Genomic DNA, 20,170 nt, shown 5'->3' with positions numbered 1-20,170 from the left:
AGGGCTAGAATGTTGGGTCAAATTAAATAAGATGAAACTTAATCGGGATGTATATAAAGTCTTACAGTATGAGCAGTGGGTGGAAGGTATAGGGACAGGTAAGAAGTAATTTCCTAACAATTAAAGCTATCTTAAAAAGAAATGGATAACTTGAAGAAGAAATGGGCTCTGCCTAGCTAAGAAACTTCAAGCAAAGGCTGGATGAGCCTTTGTTCATGATGCTGGAAAGAACCAAGTGATGCTTGGCTTAGAACAGGTTAGACTGGGCTGGAGGTGTCACACTCACTGCTGCCAGCTACATGCTGCCAGCAAAATCTGAGTAAGTCCTGAGGCAGATTAAAATGTCATTGGGAGATGAACAAAACGAATAAAAATACAGTAAAAAGTAGATAATGTCAATTTGTGGTTTTTAGAGTCAACATGCTGCTAGCATGGATTCATTTCTATTTGAGTTTAACAATACCGCACTAATCTACCATGTCTTAGTGACCTCAAAGGAGAGATTCTCCTTCCAGAGAAGTTGGTTTCTTTGGTCCCTCACAACTTTGAGTTACTCTGATTCTGTGTCTTATTTGTCACTAAGTCTAGCTTTGTGCCTGAAATATAGTTGGTATTTAATAAATGTTCGTTGTCTAAGACCTACCTAGACACACCTGCTTTTGTTTTCCACTTTCTCCTGGTTTCCACTTAGATCAGGGATGAGAAACAGCTAACATTTTATATCGCACCCACTATGTGCCAGACATTGTGCTAAATACTTTACAAATATTATATCATTTAATCATTCAAACTACTCTTGGAGGAAGAGTCTACTATTATCCCCATTTTGCAGTTGTGGAATCTGAGACAGACAGAGCTTAAATCACTTTTCCAGGGTTACAGAGCTAGTAAACGTCTGAGGCTAGACTTGAACTCAGATCTTCTTGACTCCAGACCCAATGCTCTATCCCCTTATCTTTGCCTCCCCAATACCTAGCACAGTACCAGGCAAAGTAAGTACTTAATAAATGTTTGATGCTTGACTGACTGACCCAGATACCCAGAACTGAAAGTGATGAGACTGCTATAAAATTGTCCCCTCAAACAGAACAGTTAGAATTTAGAGATGCAAGACTTCCAAGTGGACACCATGAAGGGTGTGGGGATAAGGTGGGGTTGAGAGCATGCCCAAACACATTGGTGAGAGACTCATGAAGAGTTCCACTCCTGGTTGGTTGTTGTCCTTCATTTTCAAAGAGGACCAAAATGACATCACCATTATAAAGTGAAGTTTCAGTGTGTCCAACCGTGACTGATCACACCAATATGAGCTCAGAACACTCTACCACAGGTTGGGCACAGATAGTCCATGTGAATATTTGGAGTGAATACTCCAAATTTGTACATTTTATGTTTACTTTGTGCTGTCTCAATTCTGTTTTGCTCACAGAGCACAGCACCCTTTCTGATGTGAGCACATCATGGTGAGCAGTCCTGTGCCAATGTCTCCCATGTTGCACAGTCAAATCCAAAGTTCCTGAGAGAGACCTTGAGAGTGTCCTTGTATTGCTTCTGACCACCATGTGATTGCCTGCACCATACTAGTTCTTCATAAAGTAGTCTTTTTGGCAAGTGTACATTTTGCATTCGAACAACATAGCCAGCCTGTTAGAGTCGTACTCTCTGAAGCATAGTTTGAATGCTTGGCATTTCGCTCCTATTACTTTAAGAAAAGGAAAGTTATGAACTGCATCAAAGACTTAGACATCCTTAGAAGTGACATCAGTCCAAACATTGGGGAGCCTCAATACCATATTTCTTAATGTTTCATTTTCATGACAGCCACAGTGTGGAGAACTGACCTGGAAACCAGGAAGACCTGGGTCCAAGTCTCATATGGCTCAGACAAATACCAGCTGTGTGACTCTGGGCCAATCACCTAACCTCCCAAGACACTTGGCAAGGTCCGACATTCTAAGGGCCACCCTGAATCCTTAAAAAGAATTTCCCTTTCTGTCAGTGGTAGAGGTTGGTGGAAAAGACCATCTTCTTTGTGCCATTGTCATTTCCTGTACAAAAATCATGAACTCTGCTCCCTATTCATTCAACTCTGTATAATAAATATCTGTTAAATAAGAATGTAAATATATTTTCCTTTGGGGCCATTAAAAGTTTGGGAGAAGACATGAATTTTAATGGGACAGGGGCAAAAATAAAAGTCCTTTTGTGATAAATTTATTAAATAGTGTTATTAAATGTAAACAAATAATTTTCTGAATCAGGGTAGTGGTTCTGTGAGTAGAGAGAAGGGGATATATTTTAAAAAATCATCGTAGAGAAAAGAAATTACAATATTTAGGCAACTGATTGGATATATGGAGTAAGTAGGAAAGAGTTCATTGATTGACACAGCTAACCTAAGCCTGTCATCCCTGGCAGGATCTCATGTCACAAGCCAACATTTTATGAACATCTTAGCTCTGGAGTCAGAGGATCTGATCCAAATCTTACCTCTCATGTTTACTGCCTTTGTGATCTTGGGCTAGCATTTTTAACTCTCTAGCCTTCATATTCCTCATTTGTGTATTTTCATCCTTCATTGCCAAAGAAGACCATGCCATCAGAGAAATAATGACATGACTTGCACTTGACTTTGTTTTGAGTGAGGAAGGGCCGTTCAGGTCACCAGCCTCACTTCTCCTACAGAGCCATCTGAATCCAGTGACCAGATATTCAGCAGGATGATTGGAGATGACCCAGGATGAGGCAATTGGGGTTAAGTGACTTGCTCAAGGTCACACAGCTAGTGAGTGTTAAGTGTCTGAGGTGAGATTTGAACTCAGGTCTTCCTGACTCCTACACTGGTGCTCTATCCACTGCACCAGCTAGCTGCCCCCTATTCCTCATTTAAAAAACAAAGGGATAGTATTAGTTCTAAAGTTCTGATAAATTTGCATAAAATTTTTTGTGTTCTGCATCCTATTCCCTCAGGAAGTGTTCTTTGCTGAGTAACAGGGAACTAATGAAATGGACTAATTCTTATCAATGTTACTGGTATGAGGGGTGCAATACTATTACAGACAGATTGGCATTGTGGATAGAATGCCAACACTTGATGTCAAGAAGTCATCAGTTCAAATTGTACTACAGATGCTTCCTAGTTATGTGACCTTGGAGAAGTCAGTTAACCTGTCTGAGCCTCTGTTGTATCACTTGTAAAGCAGGGATAATACTAGCTCTTACCTCACAGACTTGTCATAAGGGTCAGAAGAGACAATATATCAAATCTTGAAAACCATACATTGCCATATAAATATGAGTTGCTGTTACCAGGTAACGTCTGCATTTTAGAAAGGACTTCACCTTCTTTATGGAAAAAGATGACTTTAATCTTTGGAAATTTCAGATACTACGGTAGGTCTATAGGATATTTTCATGTGAGAAGAAGCTCTCAGGTATCTTTTGAATTCTACTACTTAATAACTCACATTTATATAATGTTTAAGATGTATGAAGTCTATTTTTCATAACTACCTTGTAAAGATATACTTGCATCCCCATATGTACTACAATTCCCGTTTTACATATGAGGAAACCATGGCTCTGAAAGATTACCCAACTTGTTCATGATCATCTGGTATATAGTTTGGAATTCAAGCCCAGCTTTCCTGATTCTAAGGTCAAGGAAATTTCTACTATGCCATATAGATGACTGACAGCACACATGATACCAGAGACCTGTATGGTAACAAAAAGAAGCTATGAGTTCTATCCTAAAGTCATAAACTCTCAGAAATACTCATACAATATGGATAACAGCTGGGGCAGTTAGGGATTCTAAATTGTGCTGGTCTCCTTGGCCTCTAAATTTATTATCTCTCCCTTATAAAATTTACTGACTTTGTACTTTAACCGCTCCACACTTTAACACTTAACCACGACAAGAGTCATACCCAATGGGTAGACTTGGATGAATTATGATCTCTCTTATTAGAGGGAATTCCCAAATCCATAACCATTTGAATACTTGAATATTTTAACCACTCTTATTATTTGATTTGCTAACTTCCCTGGTCCTCTGAATTGGTAGAGTTGTGCAAAAGTAGAAGGGACTGCCTTAGAAAGTAGTGAGCTCCACACAATTGTATGTCTTCAACCAAAGACAGGATGACCATTTGTTTTGTATGTTTCATAGGGAATTCTTGTTCAAGTATGTTCAGGTTACTTAGTGGTAGGCCCATTCCTTCTCTCTTACGACCCTCAAATAACTTTTCAAACAAGTTGGTCTTATAATCTTATGTACTAGTCAAACATCAATAGTGTTAAATCTAGCACCATATTTCAAATTTTATTCTGAATTCCAAAACACCAAAGGGTTTCCGTATGCAAAGTAGAAAAGAAAAAGATTTCATGCAAAATTGTAAGCCTTTATTTTGGTATAAATTGCTTTTTAAAAAAAATATGATAAATTTTGCATGTTACTATTAAAGCTGTCTTGCTTGACTGTGTCTCCTTCTAAATTCATCTATTTTTTGTACATTTTAAAAATTGATTGAACAAATTTCTTTTTTTCTCTTCCTTCTTTTTTGGCAAAATTATTACCAACTCCAATTCCTTGACTTGTCCCTGCGCAAATCCATATAGAAAGAGGAAACCCACAATCCTTGCAACAAGGAAGCAAAGACAATCAAAATAGACACACACATTTCCCAGTTCCAAAAATGTATGTCTTATTCTGCTCTTTGAATTCATCACCTCTGTGTCAGGAGGCAGGTGGCAGGCTTCCTCAATGGTCCTCTGGAATCCTGGTTTGTCATTGCATTGATTAGAATTCTTAAGTCTTTCTAAATAGTTTTTCTTTACAAAATTATTCACTTAGTTCTGTTTACTTCCCTCTACATCATTCATGCAAATCTTCCCAGATTCTTCTCAAACCATCCCCTTTATCATTTCTTATAGCACAATAATATTCTATCACATTCATAAACTAAAATTTGTCTAGTCATTCTCCAATTGATGGGCACCATCTTTGCTCCCAATTCTTTGCCACTACAAAAAAAGAGCTTCTATAGTTCTGTGCATATAAGACCTTTTCCTCTTTTTTTTTGATTGCTTTGAGGTATAGTTCTAATACTGTCAATTAATAGGTCAAAAGGTAAGTCCATTATAGTAACTTATTTGATATAATTTCAAATTGCTGCCTAGAAGTGCAGGATCAATCCACAGCAGAGAACCACATTTTAACGAAGGACATTGACAAACTGGAGAGAATATATGATGCTATTCATGTAAGAAACTTTTGAAGAACATGGGACAGTTTAATCTAAAAGAGAGATTTAAGGGGACTTAATGACTTTTCTAACACATGATGGCATTCATATGGAAAAGATAATGAATGGTGCTACATGGTAGCACTACATGGCAGATCTAAGACTAGCATGTTGAAGTTACAAGGAGATGAGTTTTAAGTCAGCATAAGGAAGAATTTCTCAACAATAATGATAGGTAGCATTCATATAGTCCTTTAAGGTTTGCACAGAGCTTTAAAGACATTATCTCGTTTGATCTTCATAACAACCCTGCAAAATAGATGCTATGATTATTCCCATTTCATAGTTGGGAAAACTGAGACAGACAGAGGTTAAGTGACTTGCCCTGGGTCACATAGTTAATAAGTGTCTGAGGCTAGATTTGAATTCATGTCTTTCTGACTCCAGGCTCCGCATTCTAACCACTGCACAATTGAGGTTGTCTTATGAAATAAGCAGTCCTGTTTCTGGAAGTGTTGAAGTAGAGGCTAGATGATCATTTCCCAAGGATGGTATAGATGGGACTCATTTCAAAGGTGGGAAATTTGAATCAATCACCAGATATTTTTAAGGCATTTACTATACATCAGACATTGTGTTAGGTGATAGGGATACAAGTACAAAAACAAGACAGGTCCTGCTCTCAAAAACCCATATTCTTTTAGAGAGATACCACATATTCACAGGAATAACCTTTGCAATGCCTTCCAAGTGTAGAATTCTGTTGAGTTTACAATTCTGCAAGCATTCAATTAATCAAAAGACTTTTATAAAGAATTTATTATATACCAAGCATTGTGCTAAGTAATCAGAATACAAAGAGAGAGGAGGATCACATGTCCAAGATATAGAGGAATTTATTGAACTATCTAAGATTAAGAGAAATTCCCCAATAGATACCTGCCCAAAGGATATGAATAGACAATTTTCAAAGGAAGAAATTCAAGCTTCCAATATTCATATGAAAAATATTCCAAATCTCTAATAGCAAGACAAATTAAAATTAAAACTATACTCCAGCTCCATGTTATACTCATCAGATTGCCAAAAATCACATGAGAAAAATGACAAATGTTGGAGGGTTGCCAGAAAGGAGGCATACTAATGCATTGTTGATAGAGCTGTAAATTGGTCCAGAGAGTCTGGAAAATGATTTGGAATAATGGCCTCAAATGTTAGTAAATTGTGTATATGCTTTGACTTAGTGATATCACCACTAGGCAAGACCCACATGTACAAACACATTTATAACAGCTCTTTTCCTAAAAATCTCAAACTAGAAACTAAGGAGAGTCTTACCTTTCAGGGGATCACTCAGCAAATAGTAATATATAAGTGTAATTGAACATTATTATACCATAAGAAACGACAAAATGGACAGTTTCAGATGAAACAGGGAAGACCTCTATGATCCAATGTAGAGTGAAGTGATCACAGCTAAAAGAAAAAATTCAAATAATCACAACAACATAATTGAGAAAAACAACTTTGAAAGACAATTCTGATTTGGGCAATCATAAACTATGAATCCATAGAACTGAAGATGCCTTCTGCCAGTGTGATGAACATAAAATGCAAAATGAGGTTCATTTTTTGACATGAGCAGTGCTCCAATTTGTTTGCCAGACTATGTGTATCTATTGTAAGGGTTTTTTTTTTAATTTAATTAATAAGAAAAGGAAGTGGGGGGGGGGGAGATGATGCATTCTTCTTCAAATAAATAAATAAATGAAAATTTAAAACAAAAGCTAAAAAACTCGAGAATAGATTTCCTCAAAATACCAAGAACCTTTTTCTCTAGTTGGAGTGATCTCATTATCAGTTCCAGATTTTTTTTCTATTATTATTATTTTTAAAAAATCTGTCTTCAGGTAATATTGTAAGAATAATCAAACATTTTACTTAACTGTGGAATTAAATTATTTGTGTAGGAACCATAGAAAAAAATGAGAAAGCTGGGAGGGATTTCTAAGATAATCTATTTCATTCTCATATGGATAAGGAAATTAGGAGCCAGAGAAAAAGGAGTAATTCACATGGGGGAATTTTTTGGAAATTATTATCATATGAGTGTCCACAGCCACAGTGAATGCCAATAAATAGCACAAATACCTCAGAGTAGACTAGGAGATTTGGAGGAGGTGGGGGGGAAGGATGTTCCAGATTGGATTAGAAACTTGGATTTCACTATAGTAAATTTTGATTTAATATGGTTCTCCTCCAAGAAGCTTCCTGGAAACTTCTATACAAATCTCTTTTGTTCTAGCTAGAGTTTCATATTGCCAATATTTTGAAGATGAAAGAGCAATGTGTTCTTTTTTGTTGTCGTTCAGTCATTTTTCAACATGTCAGACTTTTTTGTGATCTCATTTGGGGTTTTCTTGGCAAAGATACTGGAGTAGTTTGCAATTTCCTTCTCCAGATCATTTTACAGATGAGGAAATTGAGGCAAAAATGTTGTGACTTGTCCAAGGCCACATAGCTGGTAAACATCAGAGGCTAGATTTGAATTTGTGAAGATGATTCTTCCTGATTCCAAGTCCAGTGCTCCATTCATGATGGCGCCACTGGCACTGTGTGAGCATGAGTACATCACTACACCATTTAATTTTTCTGAGCCTCAGTTTTTTCACCAATAAAAAGAAAGGATTAGATTATATAGCCTCTAAGTTCTCTCCTACCTCTTAATCTATGATCTTGGGACATTTGCAAGGTCACCTAGAAAACTGGTGGTGGCAAAACTTGGGGATCATTTCAGTTCCCAAATGCTATATCATCCATATTATGTAGGCCTCTGATCTTTGAGAACCAAACTGTGGAGATTAGTGGATGGTCCAGGGGCAGGTTGATATTCACAACGCTGCTGATTCAAGCTGCTACTCTCCTAAATCTGACATGATGCAGTAATATTTAAGGAGCCGTTGATTACCTGAACAATAAGAAAGTGAATGAAAAACCATAGGGAAGCCATCCTTCTCGGGGCTAAGCTGAAGGAACTGTCTGGGCAATATTTGGAGAATGGATGGTTGCCATGTGTCAGCCCTCATGAAGTAAGGATCAGAAGGTCAGAATGGAGAATGGATAAAACCTAGGTTTGCCCCTGTCTTCACTTGGTCAAGGGTACAAGAGGTGAATTTAGGTTGGAGGTTTGTTTTCTTTTGGAGGGGTGGATTTCCTAAGAATTTGAGTCATCTGAAAGTAAAATGGTGGTGGGTTCCCCCCTGCTTGGAGGTCTTTAAGAAGAGGATAGATGCCAATTTGTCATGTATGTTACTTAACTGATTCCTTTCATTCACCTTTAACAATAATAACAAGAACAACAATGACATTCAGTATTTATATAATTTTTAAGGTTTTCAAAGTAGTTTACAAATATCTCTTTAATTCTCACAACAACTCTGGAAGCTAGGTGCAATTATTATTTCCATTTTACCAATGAGGAAGCTAAGACAAACAGAGGTCAAGTGATTTGCCCAGGGCACACATCTAGGAAGTATTTGAACTCAGGTCCTCCTGATTCTAGTTTCAGTGATAGCTGCTGAGGTTCTTTTCTGACTCAAATTCTATGATCCAAAAAAGAGAAAAGCTGAAAGACAGAGGCTAGACTGAGCCATCCCTTCAATGGATTGCTGGGGGAAGCCAAATCTTAGACACACTTATGGAGATAAAAGTCGACTATGACAGATTCAGAGTCCTCAGGATGGTTGGTGAGGATGATGGGCTGGTTGTCCTGATGGACAGTGCAGAGGAACCAGCCTGGGTAGATGGCTGACTCTAATCTAGAGGCAAGCCCAGTGTCCCACATATAGAAGGTGAAGTTCTTGGATTCTTCCTTGCTTCGATAAAGGTCCATGATGTTCTTATGCTGAGGGCAGAGGTAAGAATAATGAGGAGAAGCCAAGGCAGAGGACATAGGCAGACTTTACCTTCTATGCCTACTAACCTACCTGAGGATAGAAGGGATCGTGGAAAGATTCCCTGGAGGAGGCAAATTTCAAAGGCATCTAGAAGTTAGCAGAGAGAGGGCTTCTTCTCCCCCTACCCCAACCACTCACTACTAATTTAATGAGGGGCAAATCCCAATGGACTACTGTCCTGGGTCCTGACTCAAGGCTATGTGTTGTAAACCAAGACTCAGGTTATCTTGGAGGCACTGTAAGTCAGAACTCACCTCTATCTGAAGAATAGGCTGCTGATCCATCCCAACTGATAGACACTGGGATCCTCCCTCAATGCCCAGGAAAACTGGGGACCGTTTGGCATCCAGTGACCTATTGGGGACTATGCTGATCTCATCACCTAGAAAAAAGGGCCAGATGGAGAAAAAGAGGACCTCCCTCTCTAACCTTCCTAACCCCAGAGGTGAACCTGGGGAGCAGGACATCAGAGTTCCTACCTTCAGCACTGGGAGAAGGTGAGGGGCTGCCTGCCTAGAATGATTAAATATTCCCTCACTAACTGATTTAAGGAATGAGACCTCATTTAGACTGGTTGAACAGGAAAGCAAAAAAACTGTTGGTTGAACTCATTTGAATCAGGGAATAGAAGAGGCCTCCATCAAGGAGGACGTGTTGTATTAAACTCTTTATTTGAGTACCACCCACACATTCACTCAGTTTGACTTATTTTGTGTGTTATTCACAGAGTACTGAATTTGGACCCAAGTGATCAGATTTCAAATTTCAGCTATAGCACATACAACTTGTGTGACTTTGGACATGTCACTTAACTTCTCCACTAGAAAAGGAGCAGGTTGGACTAGATTAGGGCTTCTTAAATTTTTTCCATTCATGACCCCTTTTTGAGTTTCGGCAGCATGTGATGACGTTGCATGGCCTGAAGGCATGCTCAATGCAAAGCGAACATGCTTTGTGTGCAGAACCAAGGCTGCAATGAAGCTGCATGATGCAACACTAGCAAGTGCTGCCAGAAACACCTCAGATTCACCATGTGTTTGATTTTGAATTAATTTTTGGTTGTTGTACATTCAGAAACCTTTTGCTGTTGCCAAATTTTTCAAGACCCCATATGAGGTAGAAATCCAGAGTTTAAGAAGCACTAGACTAGATGATCTCTAAAGTGCCAGTCGGTCTAGATCTAGGAGTCTTTAATCCTCTAGTTCTTTGTTGAAGATGCAACTTTGAAGTGGTGTCCCATCTCCTCAACGTCAGTGAAAGTAGTCTATGCCACTTGAGCATCATTTTAAAGATATGTAATACTGATAGGTTATTATGTAGATGCCATGAGAAAGTCCTCTTTCTCTTGAATATCCCTCCCAACACACACACACACACACACACACACACACACACACACACACTCCAGTCTGCCATAGTGCCTAAACTCCATGAAAATGCAAATACTCTCAAAGAGCTAGAGCATTATGAACTCTGAAGGGATTATTTATCCAGATACCTTCTTGCCTAACAACTGGGGACACAAAGTGGATAAGTTTCAATAGGGTAGAAGGCAGAATAAAAGGTCTAGAGTGTGGGTATTTGTTTCTTCCTATGAGATTCTGAATTCCAGGATCTGAATATCCAGGAATACACCAGGTATCTGGATGAACAAATGACACAAGAGTCCAGAGAGACACAGAGCATAAAACTCTGCCTTCTTCTAGAGGCAAAAATGTACTTCCCTTGCTCATCTATATCCTCTTTTTCCAGAGGACATACCGGCCTCTACCCAGTTTCACTCAGCCATTAGGAGACCAGCGCATGAGAAGGGCAGGCATATGCCCCATTATGGGATTGAAAGGCTAATCTATTACAGCTAGTGGAAAAACAAAGACCTCACTACCAATCTCCTTTTCTCAGGAAAACAGAGGCCTTGGCCAAGACAAAACTTAAATACAGAGAAAAGTCCTTCTGTGTGAGAAAATGTTCCCAGCCCTTCCAACTTCATAGCAACACCATATAAGCCTGTTTGGGCACCTGTTGAAATACAGCCCCTTTGTTAGGGACTTTTGATTTGTACTTTCATTGTAAATGACTTCATGAAGTCTGGAGCCAAGGTACTCTTTAGCTCTTAAGATTCTATTTAAATATAACCAGTTCTTCTAGGGCCAGGGCCTGTGAACCAGTGCTAATCTGCGTGGGGGACCTTTCTGTGCTCCCAAGAGACAATATGAAGGAAGTCTGGCAAAACTGGGACTGATTTTGTAACTAACCTTCAACAATTTTTCCTGCTTGCATTCTTCCAGCCAGTAGCTTGTTATTCTGCATATAAATGACCTTCGTTTTCACATCTCTTATTCTGAAATACAAGAGTCTGTTTAAGTTTGGTGAAGGCAGCAGCAGGCCCTTCTATGGTGCAGTGAAAACAGCCTTGGATCCCAAGTCAGAGGACCAAGGTCAGAATTCAGACTTTGTGGCTAGCTCTCTTTGTGACCTGGAGAAAGGTTCTCAGCCTCACTTTCTCTATATGAGTATAGAAGGGAGAAGAGGGATCCAGAGGTGAACTTGTTTTTAAAAATAATTTGATAATTATTTCAATATATTTTGCTTCCTTTGTAATCCTATGTATTTTCTTTTATGTACTTAAAAACCATTATTCTCCAGTTGATATATGGTAAAAGAATATGAACAGGCAGTTTTCAGTCAAAGTAATAAAAACTATTTATAGTCATAGGAAAAATGCTCTAAATAACTATTGATTAGAGAAATGCAAATGAAGACAGCTCTGAGGTACCGCATCACACCCATCAGATTGAATAACATGACAGGTAAGGAAAATGACAAATGTTGGAAGAGATGTGAGAAAATTCAGACACTAATATACTGTTGTTTGAATTGTAAACTGATTTAACCACTCTGTAAAGCAATTTGGATGTATGGCCAAAGGGCTATGAAACCTTTTGACCCAATAGTACCCAGTAGTACTAGTACCTACTAGTTCTGTATCTGAAAGAGATAAGAAACAAAAAAGAAAATGACCTATATGTATAAAAATGTTTATCATAGTTCCTTTTATGGTGGAAATCGAGGGAGATGTCCATCAATTAGAGAATAACTGAACAAGTTGTGGTGTATGACTGTGATGGAGTACCATTGTGGTATAAGACATGATGGATAGGATGCTCTCAAAAAAACCTGGACTCACACGAACTGATGCAAAGTAAAATGAGTTGAACCTGGAAAACATTGTACACAGGAACAGTAAAATTGTATGATGATCAGTTGTGAGTGACGTAGCTTTTGTCAGCAACACAATGTGGACTTAGGATGAAAAATGCCATCCCATTTGCAGAGAAAGAACTGATAGAGTGTGAATGCAGATCAAAGCAGACTTTAAAAAAGCCTTCTTTATTTTTCTTGATTTTTTGAGGAGGGGTAGGATCTGTGTTTTCTTCTATAACATGACTAATATGTAAACATGTTTTGCATGACTGCACATATGTGAACTATGTTAAATTTCTTGGCTTCTCAATAAGGGGATAGGACAGGGAGGGAGAGAATTTTGAACTCAAAAGGTTTACAAACAAATCTTAAAATAGTTTTTATGTGTCCATTGAGGAAGAATAAAATATTAAATAAATATAAAAAAACATTATTCTGAAAAGGAGTCCAAAGACTTCACCAGACATTACCCAAAATAGCTAAGAACCCTTGGATTAAAAGCATCTCTAAATTCCTCTGATCTCTGAAATCTATGATTCTTTACTTCCTCGAGATTAGTCTTTTTGTCCCTACTAAGCTCCTCTGACTTTTTCCCCAACTTCCATTTCTGTGCCCATCTCACCGGTAAGATATCTCTCTTTCAGCTCTGCTGAGCTCATGCACAACACAATGGGCTCACCTTAAAGTCCCTGACCAGGCACTAAAGTGTATTTTCTTTCCCTCTTCTGTTCTATCTCTTTTGCCAGAACAAGTTTCCTGGGAGATGTAGAATGGAAGGACCCAGGAGCCAGGAACTTTGACCTCTAGACCTTGCTTTGCCATCACTTAGATATATGGTTGTACAAACCCCATCACCTCTCTGGGCTTCAGTTTCTCTATCTGTAAAATGATGATGTTGGACCAGAAAGTTTCTCTCCAGGTAAGTTTTCTTCCTCACTCTTCCTTATTTTTGCCATTACTTCTCTGTGTCTCCAATAAGAATTCCATATATTGGGATTTCAAAGCACTCTCCCACCTACTGCCTCATGTGATGCCCACAGCATTCAGAAAATGTTTCTTAAATGCCCATTATGTATAATAGACTGTACAGTGTAAGAGGGGGGAAGGGAGAGGAGACTCAGATTAAATTAGACAAGATCCTATATTAATAAAGAGCATCTCCATACAATGTGAGACAGTTATCTCCACTTGACGGCTGAGATGATATAAAAAGCCAAAAGGGAACTAGACTGGTAAACAGGAGACTCCAATTTCAATACTTCATTTTACCACAGTTTAGCTGTGGGGTTTTGAGAATGTTGTTTAACTTCTCTGGGCCTGTTTCCTCCTTTTTTAAATTAAGAGATTGATACTGTCAAAGTTAAAATAATTATATTTCTCATTTAAAAATAACTAGTAAGTCCATTGTTTTTGTTTGGCAGGGCATTATTTAGATATTTGCAAGAAAGCTTCTGCCGCATTGAAACGAGAGATATCTATATTTTTAAAGTTTAAAAAAGGAAATAGACGATGAAACTTAGGAGCTTTTTCAGCTCGGACATTCTAGAATTCTATGAAACTAAGACACAGCTAAATTTAATGGCAAAGATACCCTGGTTTTCTGTCTCTTGCCCCAGGTAGGAAGAGCAGTAGATAAAACTCTGAGCCTGGAAGACCTGAGTTCAAATGTGACCTTAGACAATTATTAGCTGCATGACCCTAGACAAGTCACTTAAAAATATATCCTGTCTTCTTTGGTTTTCCCAAGTGTAAAATAAAATTTATAATATCACCTACCTCCCAGGGTTGTTGTGGGAATCAATAATATTTGTAAAGTGCTTAGCACAGTTTCTGGCCCATAGTAGAATTAAATAAACAATTACTTGTTTCCTTCCTTTCCACTTTCTGTCCTCCTTTCTTTTGTTCTTTCCTTCCTCCTTCCTTTCCTCCTTCCTTCCCTCCCTCCTTCTCTCCTTTCTTTCCTCCTTTCTTTTCTTCCTTCCTTCTCTCTCTTCCTCTTTCCCTCCTTCTAATCCTTCTTTCTGTTCCTCTTTCCCTCCCTTCCTCTAATCTTTCCTTCTTTCCCTCCCTCCCTTCTTTTTTTCCTATCCTTCCCTTGCCATCTTTCTTTCCTTCCCTCCTTCCTTCTGTCCTGCCTTCCTCCCTCTCTCCTTCTCACCCTTCTTTCCTTTCCTTCCTTCTTCCCTCCTTCCTTTATTCCATTCCTTCCTTGTTTCCTTTTTCTTCCTTCCTTCTTTCCTTTCTTTCCTTCTCCCCCTCCCTCCCTTCTTTCCTTCCTTCTACACTGGCATCATGGTACAGTGGAAAAGGCATAAGATTTATAGTCTGAGAACATGGGTTCAGATCCTACTCATTGCCTTTGTAATCTTGGATAAGGTCTTTGAGACTCCATTGCCTCATCTATAAAATGGGGAAGCTGGATTTGATGATCTCTAGGGTTTCTTCTAGGTTTGGAGCTCTGAACTCAGGAGACTTCTTAGCACTAGCCATGCAAGTTCACAGCACAGTGAGGAGGGTCTCAGTTTCTTCATCTGTAAAATGAGGTGGTTGGACTAAATGATCCCAAAGATCCCTTCTGTCTCTAGATCTAGGATCCTATGGCCCCCTAAAGGGGCCAGTATCAGAAACAGGTCAGTCATGTAGTCAGTCAACAAGCACAGAAGCATGTGATGTGAGCCAAGCATTGAGGAAAGGAAAGCAGAAATACACAGTCCCAACTCTCAAAGAATCCACATTCTAAATTGGGGAAACAGCATGCAAATAACTATAAAAGTCTAATTTCCCATGAGGTGGGGTACTAAATTTTAAGAAGAAGTAGCTTGAGGTCAAGAGGTTTTGCTTATAGTTACTGTCACCTGCTGTGTGAAATGAACATTCAGTCAAGGGAAACAGAGAAACCCTAGAAACTCACCCATTTGAGCTCCACCAATTCTGAAGGGATGATATAGCAGTAGGAATGCAATGAAGGGTGGGAGACCTCCCCTCTAGGACTAGGTTTTGCCTTGCTTATACAGCATTTTACATAAAATTTGAACAATTTTGATTCAGAGGAGACTCACCGGTAACATAAGGCCTTGCTTAGAACCATCTTGAGTGAAGGATCTTCTGACGTCTAGAAGAAAAAAGAAGCCCTAGTGGGGGATGGGGTCTAAATTGTCATAAAAAAGGAGAGGAGACATGTCCCTGAGGATAAACAGAAGGTTGAGATCCCACTAGGAACCTGACCTCAAGTCCCCTTTCCCACTCTGTCCCTTCCTTCCTGATAGAAGGAAAAGGAAAGCAAAAAAGTCAAGAAAGGGTGGAGATGAGGCACTGAGAACAGTTCCCAAAGCCACCTTGGAGGCATCAAGGTATTAGGAAGTAAAGCTAGGAAACACCAGTGTGCCTTAACATTACCTTTTCTGCCTTCTGCCCCAAGTCAATGCTCTGTCAACTCCCAAAGAGATCCACTCATGCTATATAAGAAACAAGGGGAGGAGGAAAATCACTGATCCACCCCTTTCCATGTAGAGGGAAGTCCCAAGGTTGAACATGTCACTACAGCACCATGAGCATTCCAAGTAATTAAAGGACTTTCCAGTTTCTTCAGAACACCTACTGAGTCAGTGTTAGTGGTAAGCTAGAAAAGCATTGCCTGTGGAGAACAGCTCAGGACAAGGGAGGCTTGTGACATGGGAGAAAGAACTTGGAACTGGAATCAGAAGATAGGAGTTTGAATCCTGACATGTATTATCCCTCTGAGACTCAGTCTCCTTAGGTATAAAATGAAGGGTTTGGACTAGATAACCTAGATAAACTTAGAGGTCATTTCTTTGTGACCAAAGAGATCTACTCCTTTGACTAGACTCCAAAGATACAACCTTTGTTCTTTTAATCTGAATGTCTCAGTGCAGCTTAAGGAAATGACCCCAGTTTGGGATCTGCCCAGGGTACTTTCCTCCCCAGTTACTTTGGAATCTCAACCTCTTCAGGCAAGCTCCCTTGGGGGAGCCCTCCTTTGGGGGCTAGAGAAGGGACAAGGAGTGGACCTGACCTCTCTCTTTGTCCCCTCAGCTTTCTGGGGCCACTGCGATGGTTGTTATCCTGCACTTTGTCCCACATCCTCCTTGCTATGGTGTAAGAGTTTTCTTGGAGTGGATCCTCATTCCATCAACACGGATCACAGCCCTTCTGTTTCTACAAGAATGGCCAAAAGTGGGGGTGGGGGGTGGGGAATGACCTGTGGCCAATCTGGGGATGAGATAGTCTGGTCTTCAGACAAGAGATACATGATCCATCCTTAGGATTGTACTCAAAGCCAGTCAGCATGGTAAAAAGTAACAGTGGACAAAGCCCTGGTTTTAGAGAAAGGAAGCCCTGAGGTTCAAATCCTTCCTCAGACATTTACTCTGTGACATTGGGAAAATCCCTTAATCTCTGTTGTCTTCAGTTTTCTCATATGCAAAATGAGTGAGTTGGATGCAACAACTTCCTAGGTGTTGTCGTACTCTAAGCCTCCTGTGAGCAAAGCCTTCAAGAAACAAAAATTGACAATATACTATATGAATTATTAAAATTTAATTTTTTCAATCAACAAAAATCAATTTTTTTCCTTCCTTTCCCTTCTCCTCCTTGGAAAAAGAAAAAGAAAAACAAATGGCCTTTAACAAATTTGCATTGTCAAACAAAATAAATATCTGCTAGTCTACAATGTTAATCAGAGAGCTAAAGATCTTCACCCATTAATAGATCTGCCCATTAAGGGAAGTTTGATTGGGGGAGGCCCACACCTCCTGTTAATTTACTAATGAGGCACTTGTTCTCAAAGGCTGTGATGGCCTCTGGCTCTGAAAAGTATATAAATACTCTGGGATGAGGTTTTACTTGGGGGCTAACTCATTGAAAGTGTTTATTTGGCCACTGGGTAGCCACTAAGGAGCAGCACCCCGCCTTTGCAAACCCAGATGTTGGGGTTTCTCTCTCTGGTAACTATGTATGTATGGTCAGGCCAAAATTAGCACTATCCACAGCATTCAAAACTTCTCCATTTGTTGTAACTGATGGTTCCAACCAATTGAGCACCAAGGAAACACAGGTGCTCCATCAGCCACCACCACACCATCCATATGTGGAACCATCGGTTACAACAAATGGAGAAGTTTTGAATGCTGTGAATAAGTTCACTTCCCTTGCTAGGGTACTTTCCATGGATGTACACATTGACAATGAGGTTGATGCATGCATTGCCAGAGTTAGCTCAGTGTTTGGGAGGCTCCAAAGGGAAGTTTGGGAGAGAAGAGGTATTACACTGACTACCAAACTGAAGGTCTACAGAACTGTTGCACTGACCTCATTGTTACATGCTTGTGAAACATGGATAGTCTACCAGTGCCATGCCAGGAAACTGAATCACTTCCATCTGAACTGTCTTAGAAAGATTCTGAGGATCACCTGGCAGAATAAGGTACCAGACACTGAAGTCCTTGCTTGAGCTGAACTGCCAAGTATTCAAACTATGCTTCAGAGAGCTCAACTCTGAAGGACTGGCCATATTGTTTGAATGCAAAATGTATGCTTGCCAAAAACACTATTTTATGGAGAACTCACACAGGGCAGGTGATCACATGGTGATCAGAAGAAGTGATACAAGGACAGTCTCAAGGTCTCTCTCAAGAACTTTAGATTTGACTGTGCAACGTGGGAGACACTGGCACAGGACCGCTCAGCATGGCGTGCCCACATCAGAAAGGGAGCTGTGCTCTATGAGCAAAGCAGAATTGAGACAGCACAAAGTAAACGCAGGATGTGCAAATTTGGGATATCCACCCCAAATATTCACACGGACTATCTGTGCCCAACCTGTGGTAGAGCATTCCGAGCTCATATTGGTCTGATCAGCCACAGTCAGACACACTGAAATTTCAGTTTATCATGGTGATGTCATGTTGGTCCTCTTCGAAGACGAAAACAACAACAGCAAAATCATGGATGGTCAGACAGTTACACCTGTCTGTTGATCCATGATGTATGTATTGCTTACAGTCAGACAGTTGGAAGCCCTGTCTATTGATTATTATTTCTTTGTATTTTCTCTGAAGTTCACTGAACTAAGTGAATGATGTATTTGTTCAATTAAATGATTGTTGACCCCTCAAAAGTTGCTTTACTTTCAGAAAACAGATCTAAGAATCTCTACAGGGGGCCTTCCTGTGTATGTTGGGGTCTTTGCTGCTACAAAGTCATGCCCCGCCAAATGCACGGCTCATCCTTTGAGTTCACCACTTCTTTGTCAAGAGACAGGTAGTGTGCTTCATCATAGCTCTTCGGAATCATGGTTGGTCAATTACATTGATCAGAATTCTTACATCATTCAAAATTATTTTTCTTCACAATGTTGCTATCATATCAATTGTTTTCCTGATTCTGTCAACTTCTCTCTGTGTCAGTTAGCATAAGTTTTCCCATGTTCCTCTAAAACTATCCCTTTCATCATTTCTTCTTTTTTTGAGACAGTTGGGGTTAAGTGACTTGCCTAGGGTTATACAACTAGTGTCTGGGGTTGGATTTGAACTCAGATCCTCCTGATTTCAGGGCTGGTATGTTATGCACTGCACCACATAGGTGCTCCTCCTTTCATCATTTCTTACAGCATGAGTAATTTATAACATTCATAAACCATAATTTGTTCAACCATTCTCTAATTGATGGGGATTAGCTTCCAGTAGTTTGCACTGCACCTTGCCCCACCAAAGAACTACTAGAAATATTTTTGCACCTTTGAGTCCTTTCCAATTTTCTTTGATCTGTTTGTGATATAGGTCTAGTAGTGGTATTGCTGTGTCAAAGGTTATGTCCAGTTTAGTAACTTTCTGGGCATGGTCTGGGCATTGCTTTCCAGAATCACAGTTCCACTAACATTAACTATACCTATTTTTCTGCAGCTCCACCAACACTAGTCATTCCCAGTTCTTTTTGTCATCTTTCCACTCTGAAGGGTACAATGTGGAGCTAGAGAATTTTTAAAATTTGAATTTCTCTAACTTAATAACTTGGAATATTTTTACATATGAATATTGATAGCTTGAATTTTTCCTTTGAATATTGCCTATTACTACCCTTTGACCATTTATCTCTTAGGGAATTGCTCTTATTCTTACAAATTTTAATTAGTTCCTCATATAATAATGACTATAATATAATAGCTAGTGTTTAATTGGAACTTTAAGGTTTGAAAAATGTTATTTCTTTTTATTTCTCCCCACTTCACATGTTAGGAAATGGAGATAGAAAGAGGTTAAACAATTTGTCAAGGATTCCACACCTACTACATATCTGAGGTCAGATTTAAATTCAGCTTTCCTGACTCCAGGTCCAGTACTTTATCTCCCCAGTTGCGGGAGTCTTGTAAATATAACTTGGAAATGAGACCTTTAGTAGAGAAAACTGCTGTAAAGATTGCCCTCCCCCTTCCTTTCAGTTTTAGATACATTGATTGTTTTCTTGTGCAAAAACTTTTTAACTTCCCATCATTATGAGTCATCAGAGGATAATTTCAGTGGAGGGAAAGAGGGAAATCTATGATGCCAAGCCATAAAGGTAATACATCAGTAGTTCTCAAACCATTGAGCATTGCTAAGTGTGCCATAAAATTTTGGCAATTGTGGTATTTCAAATTTTAAACATTATAATTATGACAATGTAAATTTTACTGACCTAGCATACTGAGTACCATAAGTTTAGTATTTGAAGAGTAAATTAACTTGCTTATTACATATACTAACC

The 20,170-nt window shown here is 39.2% G+C and overlaps 1 protein-coding gene across 1 annotated transcript; it reads right to left on the bottom strand.

The window, feature by feature from the left end:
- Positions 1-8,611: 8,611 nt before the first annotated feature.
- IL36RN (interleukin 36 receptor antagonist) lies at positions 8,612-15,881 on the bottom strand. Its single transcript, XM_072636775.1, has 5 exons — positions 15,806-15,881; positions 15,469-15,521; positions 11,461-11,546; positions 9,460-9,587; positions 8,612-9,153 (listed from the first exon to the last, which is right to left on the bottom strand). Exons 2-5 carry the CDS (start codon positions 15,495-15,497, stop codon positions 8,935-8,937), a joined length of 462 nt encoding a protein of 153 aa, XP_072492876.1. The 5' UTR covers positions 15,498-15,521; positions 15,806-15,881; the 3' UTR covers positions 8,612-8,934.
- Positions 15,882-20,170: the final 4,289 nt, after the last annotated feature.

This window comes from Notamacropus eugenii, chromosome 1 (assembly GCF_028372415.1).
Source record: "Notamacropus eugenii isolate mMacEug1 chromosome 1, mMacEug1.pri_v2, whole genome shotgun sequence".
Taxonomy (NCBI): Eukaryota; Metazoa; Chordata; class Mammalia; order Diprotodontia; family Macropodidae; genus Notamacropus; species Notamacropus eugenii.
Note: the sequence above shows the minus strand (reverse complement) of the source record. Positions and strands in the feature narration are given on the sequence as shown.